This window comes from Poecilia mexicana, unplaced genomic scaffold (assembly GCF_051168715.1).
Source record: "Poecilia mexicana isolate PSO_F unplaced genomic scaffold, ASM5116871v1 scaffold_9, whole genome shotgun sequence".
Classification (NCBI taxonomy): domain Eukaryota; kingdom Metazoa; phylum Chordata; class Actinopteri; order Cyprinodontiformes; family Poeciliidae; genus Poecilia; species Poecilia mexicana.
Window position 1 is genome coordinate 27,270,624 of NW_028263378.1, and position 22,034 is coordinate 27,292,657.

The 22,034-nt window shown below is 38.7% G+C and overlaps 1 protein-coding gene across 1 annotated transcript; it reads right to left on the reverse strand.

Annotated features, from left to right (window-relative positions):
- Positions 1-6,405: 6,405 nt before the first annotated feature.
- On the reverse strand, positions 6,406-15,342 carry tbx1 (T-box transcription factor 1). Its single transcript, XM_014978596.2, has 8 exons — positions 14,804-15,342; positions 13,293-13,638; positions 11,407-11,508; positions 10,901-11,072; positions 9,969-10,124; positions 9,279-9,346; positions 8,585-8,685; positions 6,406-7,483 (listed from the first exon to the last, which is right to left on the reverse strand). Exons 1-8 carry the CDS (start codon positions 14,970-14,972, stop codon positions 7,101-7,103), a joined length of 1,497 nt encoding a protein of 498 aa, XP_014834082.1. The 5' UTR covers positions 14,973-15,342; the 3' UTR covers positions 6,406-7,100.
- Positions 15,343-22,034: the final 6,692 nt, after the last annotated feature.

Here is a 22,034-nt window from a genome sequence, read left to right on the forward strand (position 1 = left end):
TTTCAAATTGTTTTTTTTTAAAAACCCAAACTGTCTGTATTGGCAGGATTATTTTAGTTCTTGTTCAGTGAGAGGATCAATAAATACGAAAATATGATTAAATCTAGTTGATGTGTTCAGTTTAGTGATTTTAATCAGTTCTATATGTGTTTCTAGTACAAATATAAAAGTACACTTGAAGTACTACAAATCTAACTTACAGATAACTTTTTTTGACTACATAGGAGCTTGTTTTATGTCAGTAATTCTTTAATATTGTTGAAAAAGTTCCTTTGGGAGATGATTTCACTTATATCAAGACATTTTTCCCATGTTAGAAGTGAAATAACCGGCTAATGGAACTATTGCTTTTTCATCAAAATTAAGGAATTGTTGACTCAAAACAAGATCCTAAATCTACCTGAAAAGTTACTTGTAAGTCAGCTTTGTCTTATTTCAAGGGTCCTGGGATATGTGCACTATGAACTACTGGACCAAAAACACTTGGTGAGATTCTGTGTTTTTGCTGTGCAGTGAGAAACCATCAGGAAACAGAGGAAGGACGACATCATTTGGCAGACGAGATTTTTTGTTGCAGAAAATACAACACAGATTTAAGAATTTATTGGGTTTCTCATTCTAAAAGTTTTCTCTCTTTTTTTGTAAAATTCTGCCCCTTTTGCCCATCTGAGAGTATATTTTCAAAGACTTAGTGACTTGCTGCCAATGCTCAGTGAGGGAGTTCGTCTATACCTTTTGTCTCTGACCCTTTTGCTGACACCTTGCATTCATGTTTGCTTCCTAAATTCATGTTGGCTTTGAACAAACACTCGGGGTGGTGTGGCCCAGCTTCCGTCCATTCTCTGATAAATCAAATGCTGCCTCCATTGGCGCAGATGTGCTCTGAATGGAGCAGTCAGAGAGCCGTCGGCCTCAGAAGCGCCTGCTGGGGTGCGGGCCGTAGATCTCGTAAATCACCTCCATAATGGATCCTTTAGGAAGTCAATAAATGGACAGGGGGACTTTCTGCACAATGGGGCTTGTGCTTCACTTATCACCCAACGTGTGTCTTCTCTGGCCTTTAAGGTCAGAGGTCAGCTTGGCTTTGGGTTGGGACATAATCCGGTGGGCTGCACATGTAGCTCTGATCACTCCCTACGTCACTACCAGTGACTACCACTAGAGGCAGCAAGTTTGACTGAATCTGAATCAATGAAAGTAATGACCCTGGAGTTATTTTTAAATTAAAAATATGCAATGTTTCATTTAAAATGGTTGTAAGTAATTTCTAATTTACCTTAAGCCGAAACACTGTTTGATTTAAAAAGACAGTTGAGGGTGTGTGTATAAATTTGTTGGCGCCTTTGGTAAAGAATGACTTGGAATTTATTAAAATGAATTCATCTTTTTTTGAGCAGCATAGCAACCCTCCCATATACTCTGAAAAAAATCCAACTTTTAATATGAGTACATTCACATAGTAAGTAGAAAAATGTAATTTTAAGATTTTTTATTTTTCAAAATCCCAGGAGGCCCAATTACTGGTACCAAAACTTTCTCTTTGAAATGTTTGTGTTTTTTCTTTTTTTTTTCTTTTTAGATCTATCAGAGTTTTAACTTCTAATTAGTAATACAAGCATTTCTGTTCACTTAATGAATACATGTGACTGGACACACCAGCCTACTGGACCAGGACCCAACTAGGTTATCTTTCTACAATAGAGTGAGCACGATCATAAAGAAGATGAAAGAAATCCAATGTTCACTGCAGAAAATACAGCAGACAATGGCATCTTGGGTTACCAAGTCTCTGTAACAACAAATAGCCACCCTCTGTACATGCTACGTGTTGCTGTTTAGAAGGCGTACTCAGAAAAAGGCTCTTCTGCACGTATAATGCCCTACCATTACAAATGTAAATGTGAAATTTGATAAACTCAACAAGGATTTCAACTGGGACAAGGAATACCCCTGGTGGTTTTGTGTCTATATTACCTCCAAAATATCCTGAGGTGTGTGGCAACATGGAGTCCACCAGAAAACTGGGAGCTCCCTTTGGACGATGATTTAAAACACATGGTCAAATCGACACAGATACGACTTCAAATCATTCTCCTTCCAGAGCCATCTCAGTCTTCAGATCTAATTGCTTTGGGAAATTTTCTGACCTGGAAAGATTGTACCAAGTACAATTCTTTAAATTGTACACGGTACAATTCAAAGAAACTGTCGGTACAATTTAAAGAAACTGTTTAAAAAGGAAATGTCAAAGAGCCACGTCTCTGTATGCACCATGGTGCACGTTAAAACAAAAAGGGATTCACTACTGGCATTATAGCGCCATAAAAGTCTCCCCCTCTGTAACAAACATATCTTCAAGTACCGAGATGCTGGGCTGCGTTCTGTTGGTGTCGAGTCAGTTTGGTTTACCCGGTTTGTTTTTATCCGTGGTTTGTGGCAAAAGGCTCATCAGCAGAGATTTACGCTTTGCTGAAGTGAGTACATCAAACCCTCGATAGGCCTGTCACAACAGATGATTCAGGGGAGTGTCAAGTGATCTTTCAGGTCACATTATCATCTGTCCATCCCTCCTTTGTATGTCAGTGGCAAATATTTGGGCCCTTTTTTTTATCTGCGGTATCAGGGAATTGAAAACATAAGGTCTTAAGTAGCTGTTTGGACTTTTTTCTTTGGTGCACATACGTATTTGTAAAAACAACCTAATACTGTTGACAAGGTCTAAATATGTGCAGGGCTGTGAAAACTACTATTGCATGTTGAATATTCTCCAGAGGAGCTGTGCTGATTGCATTTAGCAGATGCAGATGTGCAGTTCATTACATGTTCTCCAGCAGGCGCAATTTCCAAAGTTTATAGCTGCAACACAGTGAATTGGAGCTGCTCTAATTTACACCAAGTCGCTGACAACTAAGTGTTTATCATGCAGACTACGGCAAAGCCTATCTTTTGGGTATATTACGGTACGCTTACATTTTAATTCTTACAGTGTTTTGCATTTATACTTTACTATGCATGACTGAATATTTGGGTAATATGCTCAAATACTTGTATCAACCACAAATATAGGATGGTTGTACTATAAGTTTTTATATTAAACTATATACCAATTCTGTCACTAAGCTGTTGTTAGATAATAACTTGTTTTGCTTACTTATGTTCATATTTTTGCCCTTTTTTGCAACACATTTTATATGATTTATTAAATGACTAATGTTTTTGACCACATAAAATGGTTTATTGCTGCTATTTCAGGCAATGAACTAAACTCACTGTTACTTTGGAAAACATGACGATTTGTTTGCAATCTTTGAATAGATTTCACAAAAGTTCTTAATAGCCTACTTTGATGCGAAAGGGTATTTATCTTTATTGTAATTTTCACATCAGATTATTTTTTTCATGCTCACACAAAATTATAAATTTAAAAATTAGACAATTATTAAAGCCCTAAAGGCAGTCACCAGCTATATCTGGAGTCATGTTTTATTAGCAAGCCAAAGCTACGTAGTAGTATGTAGCTAACCCAACTTAACCCTTGCAGATGCTAAATTAAGGTTGTTCATTTGAATGTAACACAACAGACCAGGAATAACTCGAGCTGCTAGATTATTGCAAAAATATTTCCGATATGAAACGGTGTATGTGGGAAACATGCATCAGCAGGCATTAGAAGGACACAATTGCTGTAAACCCAGAGTAGTTTCAGGCAATGCCAAAGCAACGGTCTGCAAACTTTTCAAGAGCTCATTTGGGGTTGGTTGTCACATTTTATACATCTAATAAATTTAAGATAAAGTCATGGAATATTATTCTCAGTTGTTTTTCACTTTTAACAAATGTTATTAAAGTACAGAAAATGCTTTAATTTGACTTAGTTTTCACCTATTCTACATACGATAATTAGCATTTACAAAACTCAGGATTGTTTTTATGAAGTACTTTTCATCTCTAAACTAACATGTAAAAAAAAACAAATCAACTTTTTTATTTTTATACTTCTACTGAAGCTTCATTGATAACAAACAAACCTGCTGCTTGAGGCCTCCATGCCAGCAGGGCCTCCTGTAGTGCTTGGCTTCTCACACAGAATACACACTTGGACTTTCCATTTTGTTTATGACAAATCAAACTACTTTAAATTGTAGAATCTTTTAAAAATACTAATATTTTAAGAATCTTAAGTGATGAAGGGCATTAGCTGAAAGGGAAATGTAGTTTACATGTCAAAATTTAAAACTAACTCATCTTGCATTAATCATTCATGCTGCTTCTCTCTGTGCTGTTGTCATAGCCATACACACACACACACACACACACACACACACACACACACACACACACGCACACGCACACACACACATGCACACACACACACACACACACACAACCAGCCAAACAAATAACATATTTCCATGTTTGCCTTGAAGCAAAAACTGAGTGATTTGCTTAGCTGGTTGAGTCCAAATCAAAATCCGTCTAGGTCCCCACATAATCTTGAACACCGGCTCTGCTGACAACTAAACCCATGTAAATATCGCTGTCATAATTAATTAATTGTTCTTTTTCACTTTATTGCAAAAATGAGAGAGACAGAAATTGTAGGCCAGGATGCTAAGCTTTGATTAAATTAAAATATAGTTATTGAATGTTATTTTTAACTAGAACACTTCATACAAGAATAAATGACAACCCAAACGTGTTCAACTGAGATTAACCCACTTTGGCCTGTCTAATTTACCAAAATTGTTACTGGGAGCTTCTTCGGGGTCCTCGAGTTTCTACCAACATCTTTATCCTTATTTAGAACAGTTTCCTATAAAACAACGCGTATGGGTTCTACTGATGTGTCCTCTGTACCGTAAAACCTGTAATTAGCCTTTTCACCCACTCGACTGAAGTCCTCTCCCTAAACCCAACAACATCGCGAGCGGTGTCGCAACAAACTCTGCATCGTCACGTAGGATCTCGCGCCCATCAATCAGGCTGATCTGCAACACCTGCGGCCGGCTGTCGGTGCTTATCGCTCGGCTTGAGGTCTCCGGGGGCGGCGCTGTACGACCAGAAGGTAAAAAAAACAACAAAAAAGTAAATTAAAACAATGGCTAAAACATAAATAAACTAACCGGTGACATTTTTTGTACGGGGCATAAGGTTTCATGACGCCCTTAATAACAAATATGAACAATTTTGCATTTCACTAGCTTTTAAAGTGCGTCATTGCCGTTTTTAAGCAGTATTTAAGTAGCGAGTCGTCATTTTGGTGAAAACCTAGATGTTAATGAGTAAATGTGGCACATTTTGTTGAAGCAGCGACTAAAGAAATTTTTTAAATGAACAAAACTTAATAGGTAACTTTTAAGTTCTACATTTCTTAGGCTATCGGTAACCACTACTTTGTTCACGTTATAAAAATATGAATAAAAAAAATTAATGTTAGCATTAGCCCATATTTTTGGTCAGTGCAACAAAAACAACCAAACAAAAATTATACAACCAATTAGCTGTGATTTGAAAGAGTGGAAACATTATTTAACCTCTGACACCTTTACAAGCCATTTAACAGTCAGAGGTCAGGCGCCCCCCCGGCATCATTTTTCCATCCTCTCAGCTCTACGGGAGCCAAAAGGAAAAGAAGAAGAAAAAAAATATATCATGATGAATCATTAGGTAACGCTTTCCTTTGAATCTTTGACAGCCACAAAGCCGAATTTTTCTCCCAAAGAGATTAACCTTGACAACAAAGCATTCCTCATAGGACTTCAGATATGAGATGACTGGAAATGGCTGCACAGACAAGCAGAGGGGTCACATTCTCAAAATATCACCAAGTGTCACATTATAAATGAGTGATGATATCCGTCTGGGGGAGAATGGGAGTTGCTGGGATTGAAATGAAAAATAAAGACTGCATAAGATGCAAGCTCAAATGTCCAACAGGTAAGCTAAATCAATTCTCAAAGCAATTATGATTAATTATTGCTTTTAAAGTTTTAAATAGTTTTACTCAAAAAAAGAGAGAAATCTAAATCCTTTATTTAAAATAATAATAATTGCAAGAAGTAAACCCAGAGTCAGTTCAGTTTGGCTAAAAGGTGATTGTGTGTGTGTGTGTGTGTGTGTGTGTGTGTGCGTGTGTGTGCGTGGGTGTGTGTGTGTGTGTGTGTGTCTGTCTTTAAAACCAGGTGCATATTTCACCATTTGAATCATTCCAATGTTTAGACAGCTTTCAAATCTTGCCTGCCAATAACTGCAAAAGCAGCAGACACGTCAGCCGACTTCAGCAGGGCAGATCCGGTCGGACAGTGCTATCGGAGAGGCAAGCCTGTTTTTTTTTTTATTCTTTTAAACAATTCCCCGCTTTTTTGTGCAGGGAGCACTTCAAATGGAAGATTCGCACAGAGACCCTTTCGTTTGGATGAATTACAAGAATTTAATGTTTATTTTACAGATACAGAAGAGTTCTTCCTGCTTTGTTTTTATTTACTTAGAATTGCTGCAAGTCAGTGCCATGGTACAAGCTACTCAGAGCGGCTCGAGATGTTTATAAATTTTAAACATTTTTTTTCTTTTCCTTTTAAGCAAAAAAAAAAATCCATTTCGATGTATTTTTGACATCCTCTCCGATGAGCTCAACATGCAAACATCTCGTCTACTAACCTAGAAGGTTCGTGGGTGATATATAACGTATGGCTTTTTCTTTTAAAGCAATAAAAACAAAGCAAATCGAAAAGTGCATCAAAAAGAGAAAAAAATAAATCAATCCCAGTCTGTGATCAAAAGTCTTGTCCGTCTTAAGGAACTGGGTCCTCCTTTTGCGACTGCCTGACGGCTTAACGTCTTGCGCTGCTCGAGCTGGAGCTCTTTCCGTTCGGGTTCAAAGGTCAAAGCGGACCCATTTGAGGGCTTAGAACAGGTGTCCATGCTTAGATGCATTTCCTTTAAATAAATATGACAGGATTTATCCAGCAGAGGGGAGTCTCAGCCTCTGATTAAACCCCACGTGTTGCAGAAACCATCGCCTGACTGAACCGTGTTGCTGTTCCTGTCCGCCTAGTTTTCCCACAGTGCTGTGCGGCTTTATCCTTGATGGACATCAGTCATTATCTGGGCCCGTAGTCGTAGTTAGAGGGGCCGCTAGTTGCCGAGTACATGTTAGTTGTGGCGGGATTCATGTGGTGATGGTACGTGTGTCCTCTGATGCTTGGTAAAGGGTAAGGCGAAGGCCTGGTCTTGGCTCCCAGGTAGTGTTCATAAGCGGTGGGGTACTTATAGGGGTGGTGGTGCAGGGTGTCCGGGGGCAGTGGGTGGGGATCGGGTCGGAGGTCGTGGGGAGGGCTCGGTCGGCCGCTTGTCAGTGGCACAGCGTGGAGGCCTCCTGGGACGGGCAGAGCTGGGCTGAGGACACGAGACATCAGCTGGTGGGCTGGGTCGGCGTGAATTGGGGTGCCGCTGGGGTCTCCTTCATATTCCCGTCTGGCATCTTCTGTGAGGGTTCAGAAAAATGAAGAAGTTAGAGAAAACCAGACTGAAATACAATACAATAAGTAGGCCTGTCGCTATCGTAAATTTTGCTGGACGATAAATTGTCCCAGAAGTTATCGCGATAAACAAGAATATTGTTATTTTGAGATCACTTTCAAGTAATGTAATGGTAACAAACGTTTAACATTGGAACTGGAATGGATTTAACATATTCAAAATAAATAAACAAAAGCACAAAAAACAACAGATAAAATAGATGCTGAAGTTTTAATAAACACATTTGTCCTTCAAGAAAGGGGCTTGTTGAGACCAAAGCACCAGACTGAGGACTTTTGTCATCCACTCATTGGTAGAAAGAGAGACATGAGAAAAATAAGAATGCAAATGGAAATTATTGTGCTTGTTTTAATTTATCATGCAATTAATTTATTGCTTATAGCAAAAGCCTTAACAATAAGTTACACGAGAGATATTTTAAATGCCTGTTCTTATTTCTACAAAATTAGCAGTATTGTGAAAACACTTTCTGTGTCCAGATGAAAGCATGGTCCAAAAAATAATTGCAAATTTGATTAAAAATATGAAGAATAATACTAATGATACAAATAAAATCACGGCTTTAAAGTTTTTTTGTTTATCTTTGGAATAAATTCCAAAAATAACCATAAATACAGAATTAAAAACAAAAACAAAAATAATTGGGGCAGCTACAATGAAACTCTTGGATTTTAAAAATATTTGAAGTTTATTCTCAGCTAATCAGTACATCACTCATTACTTCAGTTTTTTTTTTTCAAAATCTAATTTTCCTTCCAGTTTTTGTAGCGCTCTGAATCTGTGGTCGGTTATGCAACATAACCTTTATTATGTTGCCAGCCCATGACATTGGCTGACTGATTTTTAATGTTTAATTTAAAACCAACAATGGGCTGATACAGCAAATGCACTACTGCACTTCAGTCGAGGGAAAGTCGTAAAGAAAAAAAAGCCCAACAGCTGACAGAAATACAGCACCACAAACACAGAAGAGCTCAGCCAGCCTCTGTTGGATATTCAATCGCTGGCAAGAAGCTTGAAGTGAAACAAAGAGCGAGCTGCAGACCTTTTTCTGTGCCATTCTGCTGAGGGGGAGATGACATTGGGTTTCTTGTTCTGGCGAAGGCACTCATTATTGGCAGGGAGCCTGGCCTGTGATTCCTGGGCCTGCAGCGGGAGAGTGGAGTCAGTTTCAAAGTCACTTAAGGATTGTCAAGGGCACAGTTTCTTTCGACGTTAAGGGGATGAAAACTCATTTTCATATCCTGGAATGATGTGTGTGTGAGGATCGTTTTACAGTGGAGGAATAGAAAGTGAATGTGATGTAGAAGGACAAGCATAAAGAAAGCCAAAATAGAGAAATAATTCAAAACACTACTGATTTTGATTTATACGTTCTAAAAATAAAAATAAAAACACAACTTAATAATAAATATTTTGAAAAAAGTCTATTTCTTTTGAGCAATTTGTCAGTGACAGACAAACACAGTTGATTGACTTTCAAACAATATCCTGTGATTTCTGCAGTTCATGAGTTTCTAAAAAAAAAAAAAAAAAACTAAACCCATGGAGCACCTCTATAACTTGTTATATATATATATATATATATATATATATATATATATATATATATATATATATATATATATATATATATATATATATATATATATATATATATATCGGTTTTTTTATTCAGTTTTTATGACTTGTGAAAACATGACAATGACTGTGTAATGTTTGAATATAATAAAGCTCACCAGTCCTCTGGGTCACAGTCCCTGAAGCCCTTTGCAAACGGATTACTGGCGATCTTCAGCTGTGTGATCTGCAAAGCAACAGAAAACACAAAAATAATCTCAGTGCTTACCACTCCATCTTCTCGATTTAGAAAGTGATTTGAAAAATGATTAAAATACAATTATATTTATTAATATTACTATCATTTTTAAACGCTTTATTTGTATTATTGACTTGTCTTTTTCATAAAAGTTCCTTAAATTGTTGTCTAAACTTTTCCAGCTCTCGGCTTTTGCTTTTGTTACAAGCAAAACAAGTTTGCTGCTCATTTCTGAAAATCCATAAAATTTTAACTGAAATTAAGTACTTCCTTTTTTTTATTATTGGTGAACTTTGACTGAATATTGGTAAGAAAAGAAGATGATTTGTTATTCATAAAACTAAAAAACACAGTGAAGTATGACTCTAAACATGCGGAGAGGACAGATGATGTAAAAGAGGATGGCACTAGCTCTGAACCAAACACGCTCCAAAAATGCGAATGGTTCCTGGTCTAGATCATTTGTTCATTATTAAATAAATGGCAAAAACGTAAATTTGGAACTATTTTAACTTTACCAGCACGATAAATATGCATTTATTGCGTCAACACAATGCGCCGCGCGCTGACTACACTGCAGACTTTACGCAGGGCGGTAAACATCTCTTACCCGGTGGTTCTGGTACGCTGTGACCGCTGTGAAGCGAGTCTCTTCAAAAACAAACGTTTTATAATTTTCCTCGGCATATTTCTCACTGTCCTTGCGGGGATCCACATAAACCACATGGAACCTGGGCTGGTAGCGGTGCATGGAGTTCAGGATGATCTGAAAAATAACATCAATGTTAAAAGGAGACTAAGTTTGGTCTATATTACAAAGACGTCCAAATGGCGGTAGTAAAAACTAACAAACTGCTGTGAACAAAATGTATGAATAAGCAAAAGGAAAAATGAAAAAAAAATCTGTAAAATACATTAAATATATATTTAATCAAACATGGGAATGTTAGAAATAATTTACAAAAAAATAAAAATAATCATTTAAAAATATTTATAAAAAACCCCCACCGCAATTAAGTTTGCAATCACTCTTTGAAAGAAACTCCAATTTTGACTGTACCGTTCACAGGTCAACCCAGAAATTGTTGAATATGCCTAAATGAACAATAAGTTATAAATATTATGTATGCTAAACCTGCATGTTCATAACCATTCTTTTTACGCCAAATTTAGTTCATTATTTAATTTCTAAGAGGCGCCAAGAGTAGTAAAATTAGTTTTAAGCTGCAGAATTATCCGCAATGCCATTTCAACGAATACATCACTATTATATAAAATATCATGTTTATTAATCGGAAATCATTTTAACGTCGAAAATAATGTTCAATAACTCTCTGACGGTATGTTTTCAGTTTATGATAACACACAAATACTATCCATGCTGTGCTGAATTATGTTCCTTATTTTTTTAAAACTCCGTTAAGATGAGTTTGATTGCTTTTTGCTGAGATATTTGACTTTATCTCCATCACCGTTACGCAGAACAAACAGCACCGATTTGTTCCTCGGCGCAGCTCCGTTTCCTCCCCTGGCTGTACTTACATGTCCGTTGTCATCCAACAGGTTGTTTGTGAGCTTGAGCTTATCGAAGGAGACGATCTGCTTCATCCACTGAGCGCCCTTGGCTGGAGAGTCCGGATGGTAATGCACCCTCCCCGGTGTGGCAGGATCAGCTTTACCCGCCACCAGCCACGACGAGCTGTGGAAAGCATACCTGGAAGAGTAAATTAAAAACAAAAGTATATTAATAGCATTATGCAACATTATGCAAAATGTCACTCCGCTAAGGCGAAGAAAATCGGAAATGAAAGTTTAGTCAAATGGAACTGTGGAAAAACATTTATGTGATTTAGGTAATCCCAGAAATACGGTGAATTTAAACTCATTAATTATGGAAACTTTTTTTGTGTGTTATAGCCCAACTTTGCTCCTTGTACCTTTATCTTTGCATCAATTGTTTCTTTATCTGATTAAATTTAATGCCCGCCCTAAAACAAAAATAAACACTCACAGAGAGAAAACAGTTGAAAGAAAGAGGAAGACGTTACCTGTATCGCTTGTCGTCTACAGGCAGGAAGTCCATCAGCAGCATATAGTCTGCCATGGGATCCATCCCAAAGATTTTTACTTGGAAAGTTGGAAACATTCTCCTGAGAGGGAAAAGAAAACCACAGATTCAGTGTTTAATTCTTTATCTTCAACTTGCATTTCCTTCAGAATATATGACGTAAGGCCCCGTTTCCCCCACGGGCCGATTATTAGCGCGCTTTAGTCGTTGACTAAATTGCGTTGACTTTTGTGGAGGGGGAAAAAGGGCATATTTGCCAAAGTATAAATGCCCGCAGGCATTTTGCTGGGATACGTTGAGCTCAGGGCCCCATTTAGCCTGAACTGCAGGCAGGAAAACATAACTGTGATTATTAAAAATCCTGGAACCACTTCATGCATAACTGGACAAAGTCCCTCCAAATGCTGCCACGTATATGATGTATTTTCTGCTGCACTTAAGACTTTTTTCCCCCCTTTAGTATATTTCTACTTCTTATGCTGCCTTTTGACAAATCCCAGATATTTTCATGCTAGAGCAAATGTAAATACACACCCGCATCCGGGTGCTAATCTGGGTAGTAACTACTCAGTCGATTCTGAATCTGAACTTTTTGTTTGCACCAAGAGGGAACAGTTGGATATTAAAACATTCGTTTAATGCACAATATTATCCTCGTGTCCTGAAACAAATACATTTATGTAATATATTTCGGGAGGTTTGCTGCGATTCTGCAGAATTTTAGTTTTTTTTTTTGTTGTTTTTGTTTTTTTTCTTGCTGAGCCTCTTTCCACCTTGTAAGACTTGTTTTCACCCTAAAAGTTGCTCAAGAATAAGAGAGGAAAGTTGAGTAATCCACCAGTCGAGTCAGTGAAAGGGATCCCAAAATCAACGCTCAATTAACATCAGTGTTGTGGCTAGGTGAGGCTGAAGGAGCTTTTAAAGTGCTCTGCAGCAGATCTCCTTTCTCCTGTCAGACAGCACGGAGAGAGGAAACCCAAGCCTCCCATTCAGGCTGCAGGCTGATTTCTCCTTATTATTACCTCTGCATTCTAGTAGTAATAATAATAATAATAATAATAATAATAATTATTAATAATAAACAGTCTGCAGTAAGTGTGTTTCCTATAGTTGACTCAGTGTTATGTGTCATATTCCATATTTTTATTATTTTTAAATTTAATTTTAAAATGGGCCAAATTTACCAATACTATTAAATTATTTTTGTTATAATTTAGCTCTTTTTATGGAGGAAGAGTTTAAAACTAAAAAGCAACGAAATACAATAAATAACGAAACGACTTTGTATTTTCACTTTGAGTCGTGTAAAGAGCAACAATATTCAACATAATGGCATGAAATTGATGCTCACGATGACGAAATGTGAGAACTTAAAATAATCTCATTGTTTTAAGTTCTATAAAACATCAGGATCATATATTTAATGCAGATATAAACTACACCAAACGAAAATCTGAAAATGTGCTATTTTATAATTCAAATAAAGTGAAACGGATATGTTTTATTAAAACTGTCTAATTCTGGGAGAAAATTCAGTTACACAATCGCGGATTTGCATATATGCTGTTTAAAGAAATGGTAGGGAATTATAAAAAATATATATAAATATATGTTTTTAATGTGTACTATATATGAAAGCCTATTACAAAAATAGACCTCAATTCGTATTCGGTGGTGACGAATGGTGGTTATGACTTTCTTGTTAGTTTTTTTTAATTATTAAAAATAATAGTAGTTATAATAACAATAATTTTCGTGTCTTCTTTGGCGCGTGATGTTCATGCACTATTGTGGTGACTTGTTACAGTAAAACATGTCCGATCCTCGCTCCCTTTCTCTCAGGTCGGAGCTTTAACGCGCTCTCACCTGCCAGCCTTGGTAACGATCATCTCCGTGCCCAGCTGGTTAAACTCGTCCCATAAAGCCTTCATCTCCAGCTGGACGCTAATGTTGGCCACCTTGGGGTTTTTCTTCACGATGCTCTTGCTGTTCGGCGTGGAGCTGGAGGACGACGACGAGCAGTTAGGAGTCCCGCCGTCGCTCGCCTGGCCCTGGCTCTGGCCCGGGTTGGAGCCCGGGTAGTTGTAGTTGTGCTGGGCGGCCGGGCAGGGCTCGAAGTGGGACTCATGTTGGCTGTAGGGGTCCCCGGGGGACTGAGAGAGGTGGTAGCCCCCCGGCGAGTTGAGACTGCTCAGACTGCTCGTCGTGAAGGCTGTAACATCGCAAAAATGGGACAGCTGCGTCAGCCACGGGCTGGATATGGCTGAAATCATCCCAGAAAACGGCTTTTTTTTTTTTTTTTTTTTTACTCTTTAAAAGTCGATTAAACACAAACGGTAAAAAAAAGAAAAGAAAAAACCCAGAAGCAGGGTCGAATAATTCTCCGATGAAAGGTGGGAGGCTTAAAAACAGCCCTTTCTGCTCAAAAACTGATCATTTAGTCCTCGGAGTTGCGTCCAATGCGAGCTCAGCCTGACTAAAAACTTCCTGATCTAAACCAGCAGAATTCCCAAAAGTGACGAAAGGTTTCCAAAAAGTAGAAAAAAAAATGAGAGAACCCACGTCGAGTCGCAGAACTGCTCTCAAATACGCGCTGCTTCGAGTGCGTGTGAATGGCTTTTTTTGCCCCCCTTCAGATCGATTGCGCTCTGACGCTGTGCGCTGTGTGTTAACACCGCAGCGCAGTCTCCTCTCTTATCTGACGCAGAGGGCCTCCCCTTCTCGATAAAAACCGGTTCTTATTTCTATTTAGATAAGGAACTGCAGGTAATGTGCCTTTTCCTCGCCCTGGGACGAGACTGATTGACACCGAAGTGCGCCCCTTCTTCTTTTTTCTTTAATAGCCTTTCCGGCACCCATTGAACTTTTTGGATAAGGGTATCGCCCACATTTGCCCCCCGTTAACAAACAAAAGCTGATCTGGCCTGCAGAGAGGAGTACGAGGAAAACACTGATTTGCATGAACAAACAAACAGGCTGCCGGTGACTTGTCGCGCTCCTAGTTTATGGACAAATGCACGAGTGGGATGGATTTACACTCGCACCCCCCACCCCCCGCTCCCCTCGTAGGTGGCTGGTGATTATTATGGTCTGTTTTTACCATTACGCACGGGGTGCCCCTGTAAACCCTCCTCCTATTGGCTTCTTCCTCGACGTGATCTTCGCGAATTAGTGCTGACTCTGAACGCTGCGGGGATTTGGAAGCTTTTATCTGCAGACTTTTCTCCCTGCTGAAATCAGTGCAACTGTGATCAACTGCAGCAGTTTCCGCCCTCTCTTTAATCATCCCATTCCACGCATCTCCAAAGTCGTTTTTTTTTTTATTGTTATTTTGTATATATATATATATATTTTTTGCTTGATCTACACAGATTTACCTTCCATTTCCCGGGTGACAGTGCTGTAGTGCATTTTACAGTAACTCCGGCTGTCCAGACCGGTGCCTTGTTTGTCAAACGCCGCGTTTCCTGCTCGCTCTGCAGCCGAAATCAGAGAGGCAATACTGAAAGCATTCGCCTTTGGAGAGAGGGGACCAATGTCGTCCATAGGCAATTGACCGAGTCGTTATAAGTCGACCCTCCTCCTCCTACTTCACCGCCGCCACCACCACCTCTTCCTCTGCTTTCCAGCCGCGCAGAAAGCAGAAGAAGGCGGCTCTGCGCGGTGCAGAAGAACATGCGCCAAAAAGGAAGTTTCTCACATTCCGCCACCGGCCGCCGAGTAGTGCGAAAGTTTGGCTTGAAGCGCTCCCCTTGAAAGTAGTCCAGGTACAAAGGGTTTCCCGAGCGGATCGAAGTGCGGTGCATCCGTAAAGAGTGATCTGTCCTCGCTTCTCCTCCGATCACCGGCAGGGTGTTGTTGTCTGAGCCGCGCTACGAAGAGAATCCACTGCTGCCACGAGAATGTCAAAAGTGAACGAGACAGATCCACGCCTCCCCACCCCCACCCCACCAACCCCTGCACAACTGCAGGAAAAACGCGTCCTGCGCTCTGCGCTCAATGTTTTATTTCAATAAGTTCTTGTCACTCATTTGAATTGAATAGCAACGTCACTGAACGCCCGTGCGCCTCTTTTATCTCCCCTCAGTAAAGGCTTGCTTTAGGTGAATGCGCGCGTTTCAGCGCCCTGAGCTCAGTAGAGCCTCCAGCATGCACCGAGCCTTTCTGGAACATCACAGGCTACATGTGAAGCTGGAACATCTTAGCTGTTGAGTTTAAGTTCAGTCGGAAACCTTAGCAGCATCTTCTATTGTGAACATTTAACTGATTTTTGATATTGAAACAAAGAGACGTTACTAATACTGAACTTTCTCTGAAGGACTTACAACTTTTAGATATTTGGAGAACTTAGTGCACACTTTTTAAACTCATGGATATATATATATATATATATATATATATATATATATATATATATATATATATATATATATATATATATATATATATATATATATATGTTTTACTCATAAGGAACAATATTGTAAATAATCTCTTCAGCGATCATTTTTACGCTTCGCACAACCTGCTGTATTCCGACTGATGCATTTTTACTGAAAAACAAAAACAACCATTGGTCAGTAAACAAACTGAGACACTGAATGAGTTTCTGCAGGCCTGAGCTGGACTTGACCTCTACGCCTCCTGGCCCGATCCTCCTCCTGCTGCTTCTATCGGGGCTCAGCCATGTGCGGCAGCATGTAGAAGTTGAAGCGATGGGAGCGGATAGCATTTATTTTACTCTGTTGGTCAACAGGGAGCCAGTGATGGGGTGAAGTGGAGTGGGAGGCAGAGAGCATAAACAAACTACTGATAGATGGATAGATAGATAGATAGATAGATAGATAGATAGATAGATAGATAGATAGATAGATCGGATGGTAGTCAGTTTTTTTCTTTCAGTCAGTGCCAGTGTTTACAAAGCCATCTTTGTAAACACTCAGGTGCTAACAGACAGAAGACAGAGGCGAACCGAAATGGGACGCGACCGCGCTGGAATCCGCCTCTGCAGCGGGCAGGGCAGTAAAGGCATTTAGCGCCGCAGAGCCTCAAATGTACATAGAAATACAGAGAAGTAAGGTTTTCAGCAATCTGTATTTGTTCCCTGATATAACCACTATGAAATATTGAAGAGTGTGCATAGATTTGTTTAATAAAATAAGTGTGTTATAAAAACTAATTTTTAGAGCATTAAAAGTATTAAAGATTTTAATCAAGAATCTTAGCTTGCACACGTAATTTTAAATAATCAATAATTTATTACATAAACCGATTTACTTTGATTACAGATCGAGAATATTTCAATCGGAATTTAACTGAATATATCGTTTCAATCAAGTAATCAAAGTCGCTGTGTCCGACAGAGAAAACGTGATGAGTTTATTAATATGTAAATATGTAGTAGAAGCTTTAGTTGAATGAGACTTATTGTAGATCAATGTCCTGTGTTGGAGAAAGGATTAAGGTGTGTATACAGCTTTACCCAGTTTAGCTCGCCCAAATGATGAAATCAAACTTGCCTCTAACCCCAAGGCAATCACCAATTACATGCTACGTCGTAACTGTAGTTATCAGAGGAAATGTTTACATGTCACCTTGTCAGGGTGTATTTAAACCGTTTATTCATATTATACTAATGTTTTGTGCTTTAATCACAAATCTGTTATTTTCCCCCTTTTTTCTCCTCAAACTTGATCAAAATCTGATTGGATTTTAATTAATTTATTCAAGAGTTTTCTTTTTTTAGCAGTTAAAGTAGCATAATGTAGACGAAAAATATTTTTCAGATAAAATATATCCAGACTGTCACACGTCTTTCATAAGTTACACTGCAGGGACTGCAGATGGATAATTAGCTCTGAAAGTTACAATCTAATTTGAATCATTCTTTTTCTTTGAGACATAGTCTCTTCTCGATATACAACACAAACAAAAAAATCAAACGGCGATTTAAAACTGTTCCTACAAATAATAGTAAAGCATCATCACGTTTAAATTATGTCCAAATAACAATAAATGTATCTGGAAAAAAGAAATCGCAGCATGTAACCTGAAAACTAAGTGAGGAGAAACTGTCACTGATTACAGAATTTCAGACCATACAGTGTTTGCCTGTTGGATGACAGAGTGACTCAATAATAGACGTTTCTGGGTTGACAGCTTTAAATATGGCTTACCATAGTAACCTGACCTATTTTGGAGATTATTAATGATTTTTCATTTGTTGTCAAATGAAAAATCCGAAAATCTTGAGAGGTGTGAATCTGCTTGATAGTTTTGGATTAGAAACTAGAGGGTAAAAATAATGTAGAAATTTAGAACACGTGTTTGTTCATGCAAGTTCATTAGATGATAATAATAATAATAATAATAATAATAATAATAATAATAATAATAATAATAATAATAATATATTTTGAGTGAGAGAGCGCGAAGCTTAGGCATATTCAGCCATATGGACAGCATTTTTAGCGCGTTTTTACGCACGCACCAATCTGCATGTTTTTCCTTGATGACTGTACAGATAAATCAGTGTGATTGTAAGTGTATCTTTGAAGCACAGCCCCTAACACGTGTAGCCTATAATTACGTCTCACAGTGCAGGATATTTTCCAGGTCTGGCGATAGTTTTCCCGCTGTCTTATTTAATCTTCTGGTCCTCGTGAACTGGGCGCCTGTGTGGTCCTGCGCGTCCTGTTGTAGTAACACGGCACACCATCAAACCAAAAACTCCTGCCTCATTAAACTAGCACAGATGAGCTACCGTCAAGGCTCGGTGGCAGCCATTTTTTTCTGCTTTTAGTAAACAGAGATGGGACTGAGTAGAATCTGCGCCGAGCTGCGAGCGCGCTTCCTCTCCTCTCTCCTCTTCTTCTGCAGTAAAACAGCATATCCTCCCTGATATTTTTCAGGAGTCAGAGAAGGATGCCCATGTGTCCAGGCTTAAATTTAACGAGCCACTCTGTATCACAGACACACTGATAAAGTTATTACAGCAACACGCCCCAGCTTACTCAAGTAATCATAAAATCAGCAATTTCACATTCATGCCCCGTGACTTGGGCTGTGCGGCGCGCTGCACTTATAAAACCCTATCCTGTCTAAATATTAGTCTAAATCTTGGTGCAAGAAGGAGAGGAAGCTGACCGTTGACAGGAGAGGGCCCGGGGTGTCCGGTCTCCCTGCGGGGCCTCGGGGAATGTGCGGAGAGACGCGCGCAGCTACACAGAGAAAGAAATATTCCACAAGGTACCACGCTCCTCAGGGGGAATTATATGAGGAGGGGAAAGCTATAACTTAAATACATTTTTAAGATGTAATAGGCTTATTCACTGAATCGTTTTGATTCTGTTTTAATTATTTTTGAGGAACTATTCAATGCATGTAAAATGCATTAAATGTAGAATGCATGAAAAATCTAATGTTCTGCGACGTTCCTTTACATTAAATAAGACCAAATGAGCATTACGTGACTTTATGTGTGTTTTATTTAATTTCCAAAATTAATGTTATTTTATTTCTTTGTCACTTCGATTAAAGTGGTCAGGAGAAATCAAAACACCAATGGGTTTTAGTATCTTATATGGCCTTTCATAATGAAATTTAGCTCAAATGTCAAGCTTCTTTTTTATTTACTATTTTTTACGTATTCATGCAGCATTTTATTTATTTATTTATTTATTTATTTATTTATTTATTTATTTATTTATTTATAATAATTAATTATAACTAGTGTGAAATTTTTCCAGTTGTGAATAAGATCAACAGGTGGAGGCATCCTATGTTGTGTCATATTGTCGGCCAGTTCGTTAATAAAAGCCTTCAATCTCTTCTCTAGTTTACGCGCACGCGCACCCTCGTCTTTCCCGAAATGACTTCTTCGACGTCTATCCTTACGTGTTCACCCGTTATTATTTTGAATTTCGTTTCTATAATTTGAACACATTTCGACATTTTCGAGACTTTTTCTGTGGTCTTTTTTTTTTTTTTTTTTGCATAGTAAAGAAAATCTTGTTTTTTGCGCGCGAACCTTGTATTTGAATGAATTTGAATATCCCAGTCGGCGCTGAGCTAACCTTGTATTACAGGTGTTTTTAGATTTGAATCACTCATTAGTGACTTTTCGCTGACCCGTGAAGTCAATTATAGCATCGTGAGTCTTTGTCCAGTCCTGACACAAAAACAAAAGCTGAAAATATGCCGCTAGGAAATCAGAATTTCGGAGTAATTTACATATAAAGTCCAGATTTATTTATTTATTTATTTTTTACTTCTCCTTTTTCAGTTTTAGACATAAAAGTAATGTTTTTGGATTAAGGAAATAAAATATATTTAATCTTTGCAAAGAAAAAAGCCCCAAAAACCACTAAAAATGTAAAAATAAAGAAATTAAAAAGCAGGTAATTTCCTTTTTGGCATATAAATGTTATTTTCCTGTCCAGCCTTGTTCTCTTGTTTTTTTCTGTGTGTCATCATTAAAAGGACACGTGCATAAAACACAATGGACATGAACACAATAGCTGACCAAAGGTGAAAAACATGATTCCCTTGTGTCAGACTCGGGCAGTGTCCCTCAACAATTCCCACACATAAAAAAGGCTAAGCAAACTATAGAGTTCTTTTTTATTATTATTTAAATGGAAGAGGATGTTAGTTTGTATTTTTAGAACCTTCTTTACCTCATGCATGAGGTAAACACATGGAAACTACTTCCCAGAAATGACTGTAAATCACTGTTTGCCTGGTCAGGTTTTTTATGTATTGTCTTGCTATTTATTTGCAAAACAGTAATTGGTAAATATGAAAAAATATGAAAAACTTTGATAAAACACATCTGATCAGGAGTGTTTTTTGTGTATTAATTTGTTCATTTACATCTCTTTTTGTTCTTTTTATTTGAATGCTCCTAATCAAATAATTAATTTTAAGGAGTGTTTTGTGTACAGTTGAAGCAACAAAATTGAAAACTGAAACATTTGGCAACAAGTAGTTTGTAAAGAGAACATGGACAGACTGGAACTGAACCCTAATGCCCCAGGAGTTATGTAGAAATATGCCAAATATCACTTTTCTGCTATAAAGTTTGTCAGTTGATCAGGTCTATCTTTTTTTTAGATATTGTTTTAATCACAGCAGGATTTATTATCTTTGCAAAATCCTATCGTGAAATTTCATACTTCCTTAGCCAGCTGAGTTTTTATGGTTGATGTCCCTTTGTTAGAGAAAAATGATACCCAACCAGACAATCTTTTAAAAAAACTGCCAACTTTTATTTATTCAAAGTAATATAAATCTTAAAATTAAGAGAGGAAAATCAATGTTTTTACTTTTAACCCCCCTCCCTCTTACAGAGTGTCGCTTCTACTATTTATTTATTTTGGGATCTCCACATGTCATTTCAGAACCAATGAACACAGGCCTGACGGCTGTCAACAGATCCCCACACAGGGTCCTACTGCCCTCTGACTGAGATCTGTTTCTGATGCTTTTCTAAAGAAGACACCATCTAACTACCTGGACATTACTATAAGATGTATTTCAATCATCTGTGGCTTGACAAAATACAAAGTATATTCTTTCAGTGATTAGAGAATGAACTGAATAACTCATGATTTGTTAACTCATGTTACATACAAATCAAAAATACCTCTTTCTGGTTAGGTATGATCGAGACGGGTTATGCAGAGCTAAAAAAAGGTAGAAAACGGTTTGGAATGTGTGCGGGACATCAGGGGGTGTGGGTGGGTGGGGGCGATCTGCGCTCTGACTCAGATCCTTTTCAAAATCACTTCGTCTCTTTTCCCCTCCCGTCTTTGTTTTAAAACTGGGAAGCTTTTAGCTTTTGAAAAGTATCCTTTTCCTATCTGCGGCGCGGCGGTCCCGCTCGTCATCACCTCGCCTCCCCCTCGTCCCTTCCCCAGTCCTATTGGAGTTCTGGTAAATAGCTGGCATTCCTGCCACAAAGAACTGATGATGTGGACCCGGGGCCTCCGTGATCTGTCCAAATTAATTAAGGCCTTTCTTCTCTCCAAGCAGGATCCGCGGCCTTTGTCTCCCTAATACGTCTTGAGCCTGGTATTAAACGTGAGGGCAGAGTCTGTGCTCATTATAAATCTGTCACTGCCTGCTTGGCTCTTCCCAGCCTGGCCCCTGATCCTAAATAGGCTTCACTGTAGATCCTCCAGCCCGGCTCTCGCTCCTTGCCTCCTCCTTAGCTGCTCCCCACAGGCTCAGTATTTATTTAAATATGAGAAGGCCTGCTTGTTGTTTCTGGCAGAGGGGTTAGAGGCTGTGACCTCCCCCCCAACTCCTCCCTTCCCTTCCACCACAACCACTGCCTCATGCCCCTCATTCCCTAAGCATCTTCCATCCCCTGTCCTTCCTCAGGTTTGCTTCTGCTGATTTTTTGAACTTGAACCAAAGGTCTGTTGTCAAAAGACCCCTACAGACCGGTCCACTGTGCACATGCACAAGTGTATTGGTGTTTGAGTGCATGCATGCATAACGGCATGCCCTCTCAGGGTGAAATTAATAACTTTGCTTGTGGAGTTTATGTCCAGGCTAGTAAAGTGGTCAGAGGGTGCATTCACACCAGCCCTGTTTGGTCCA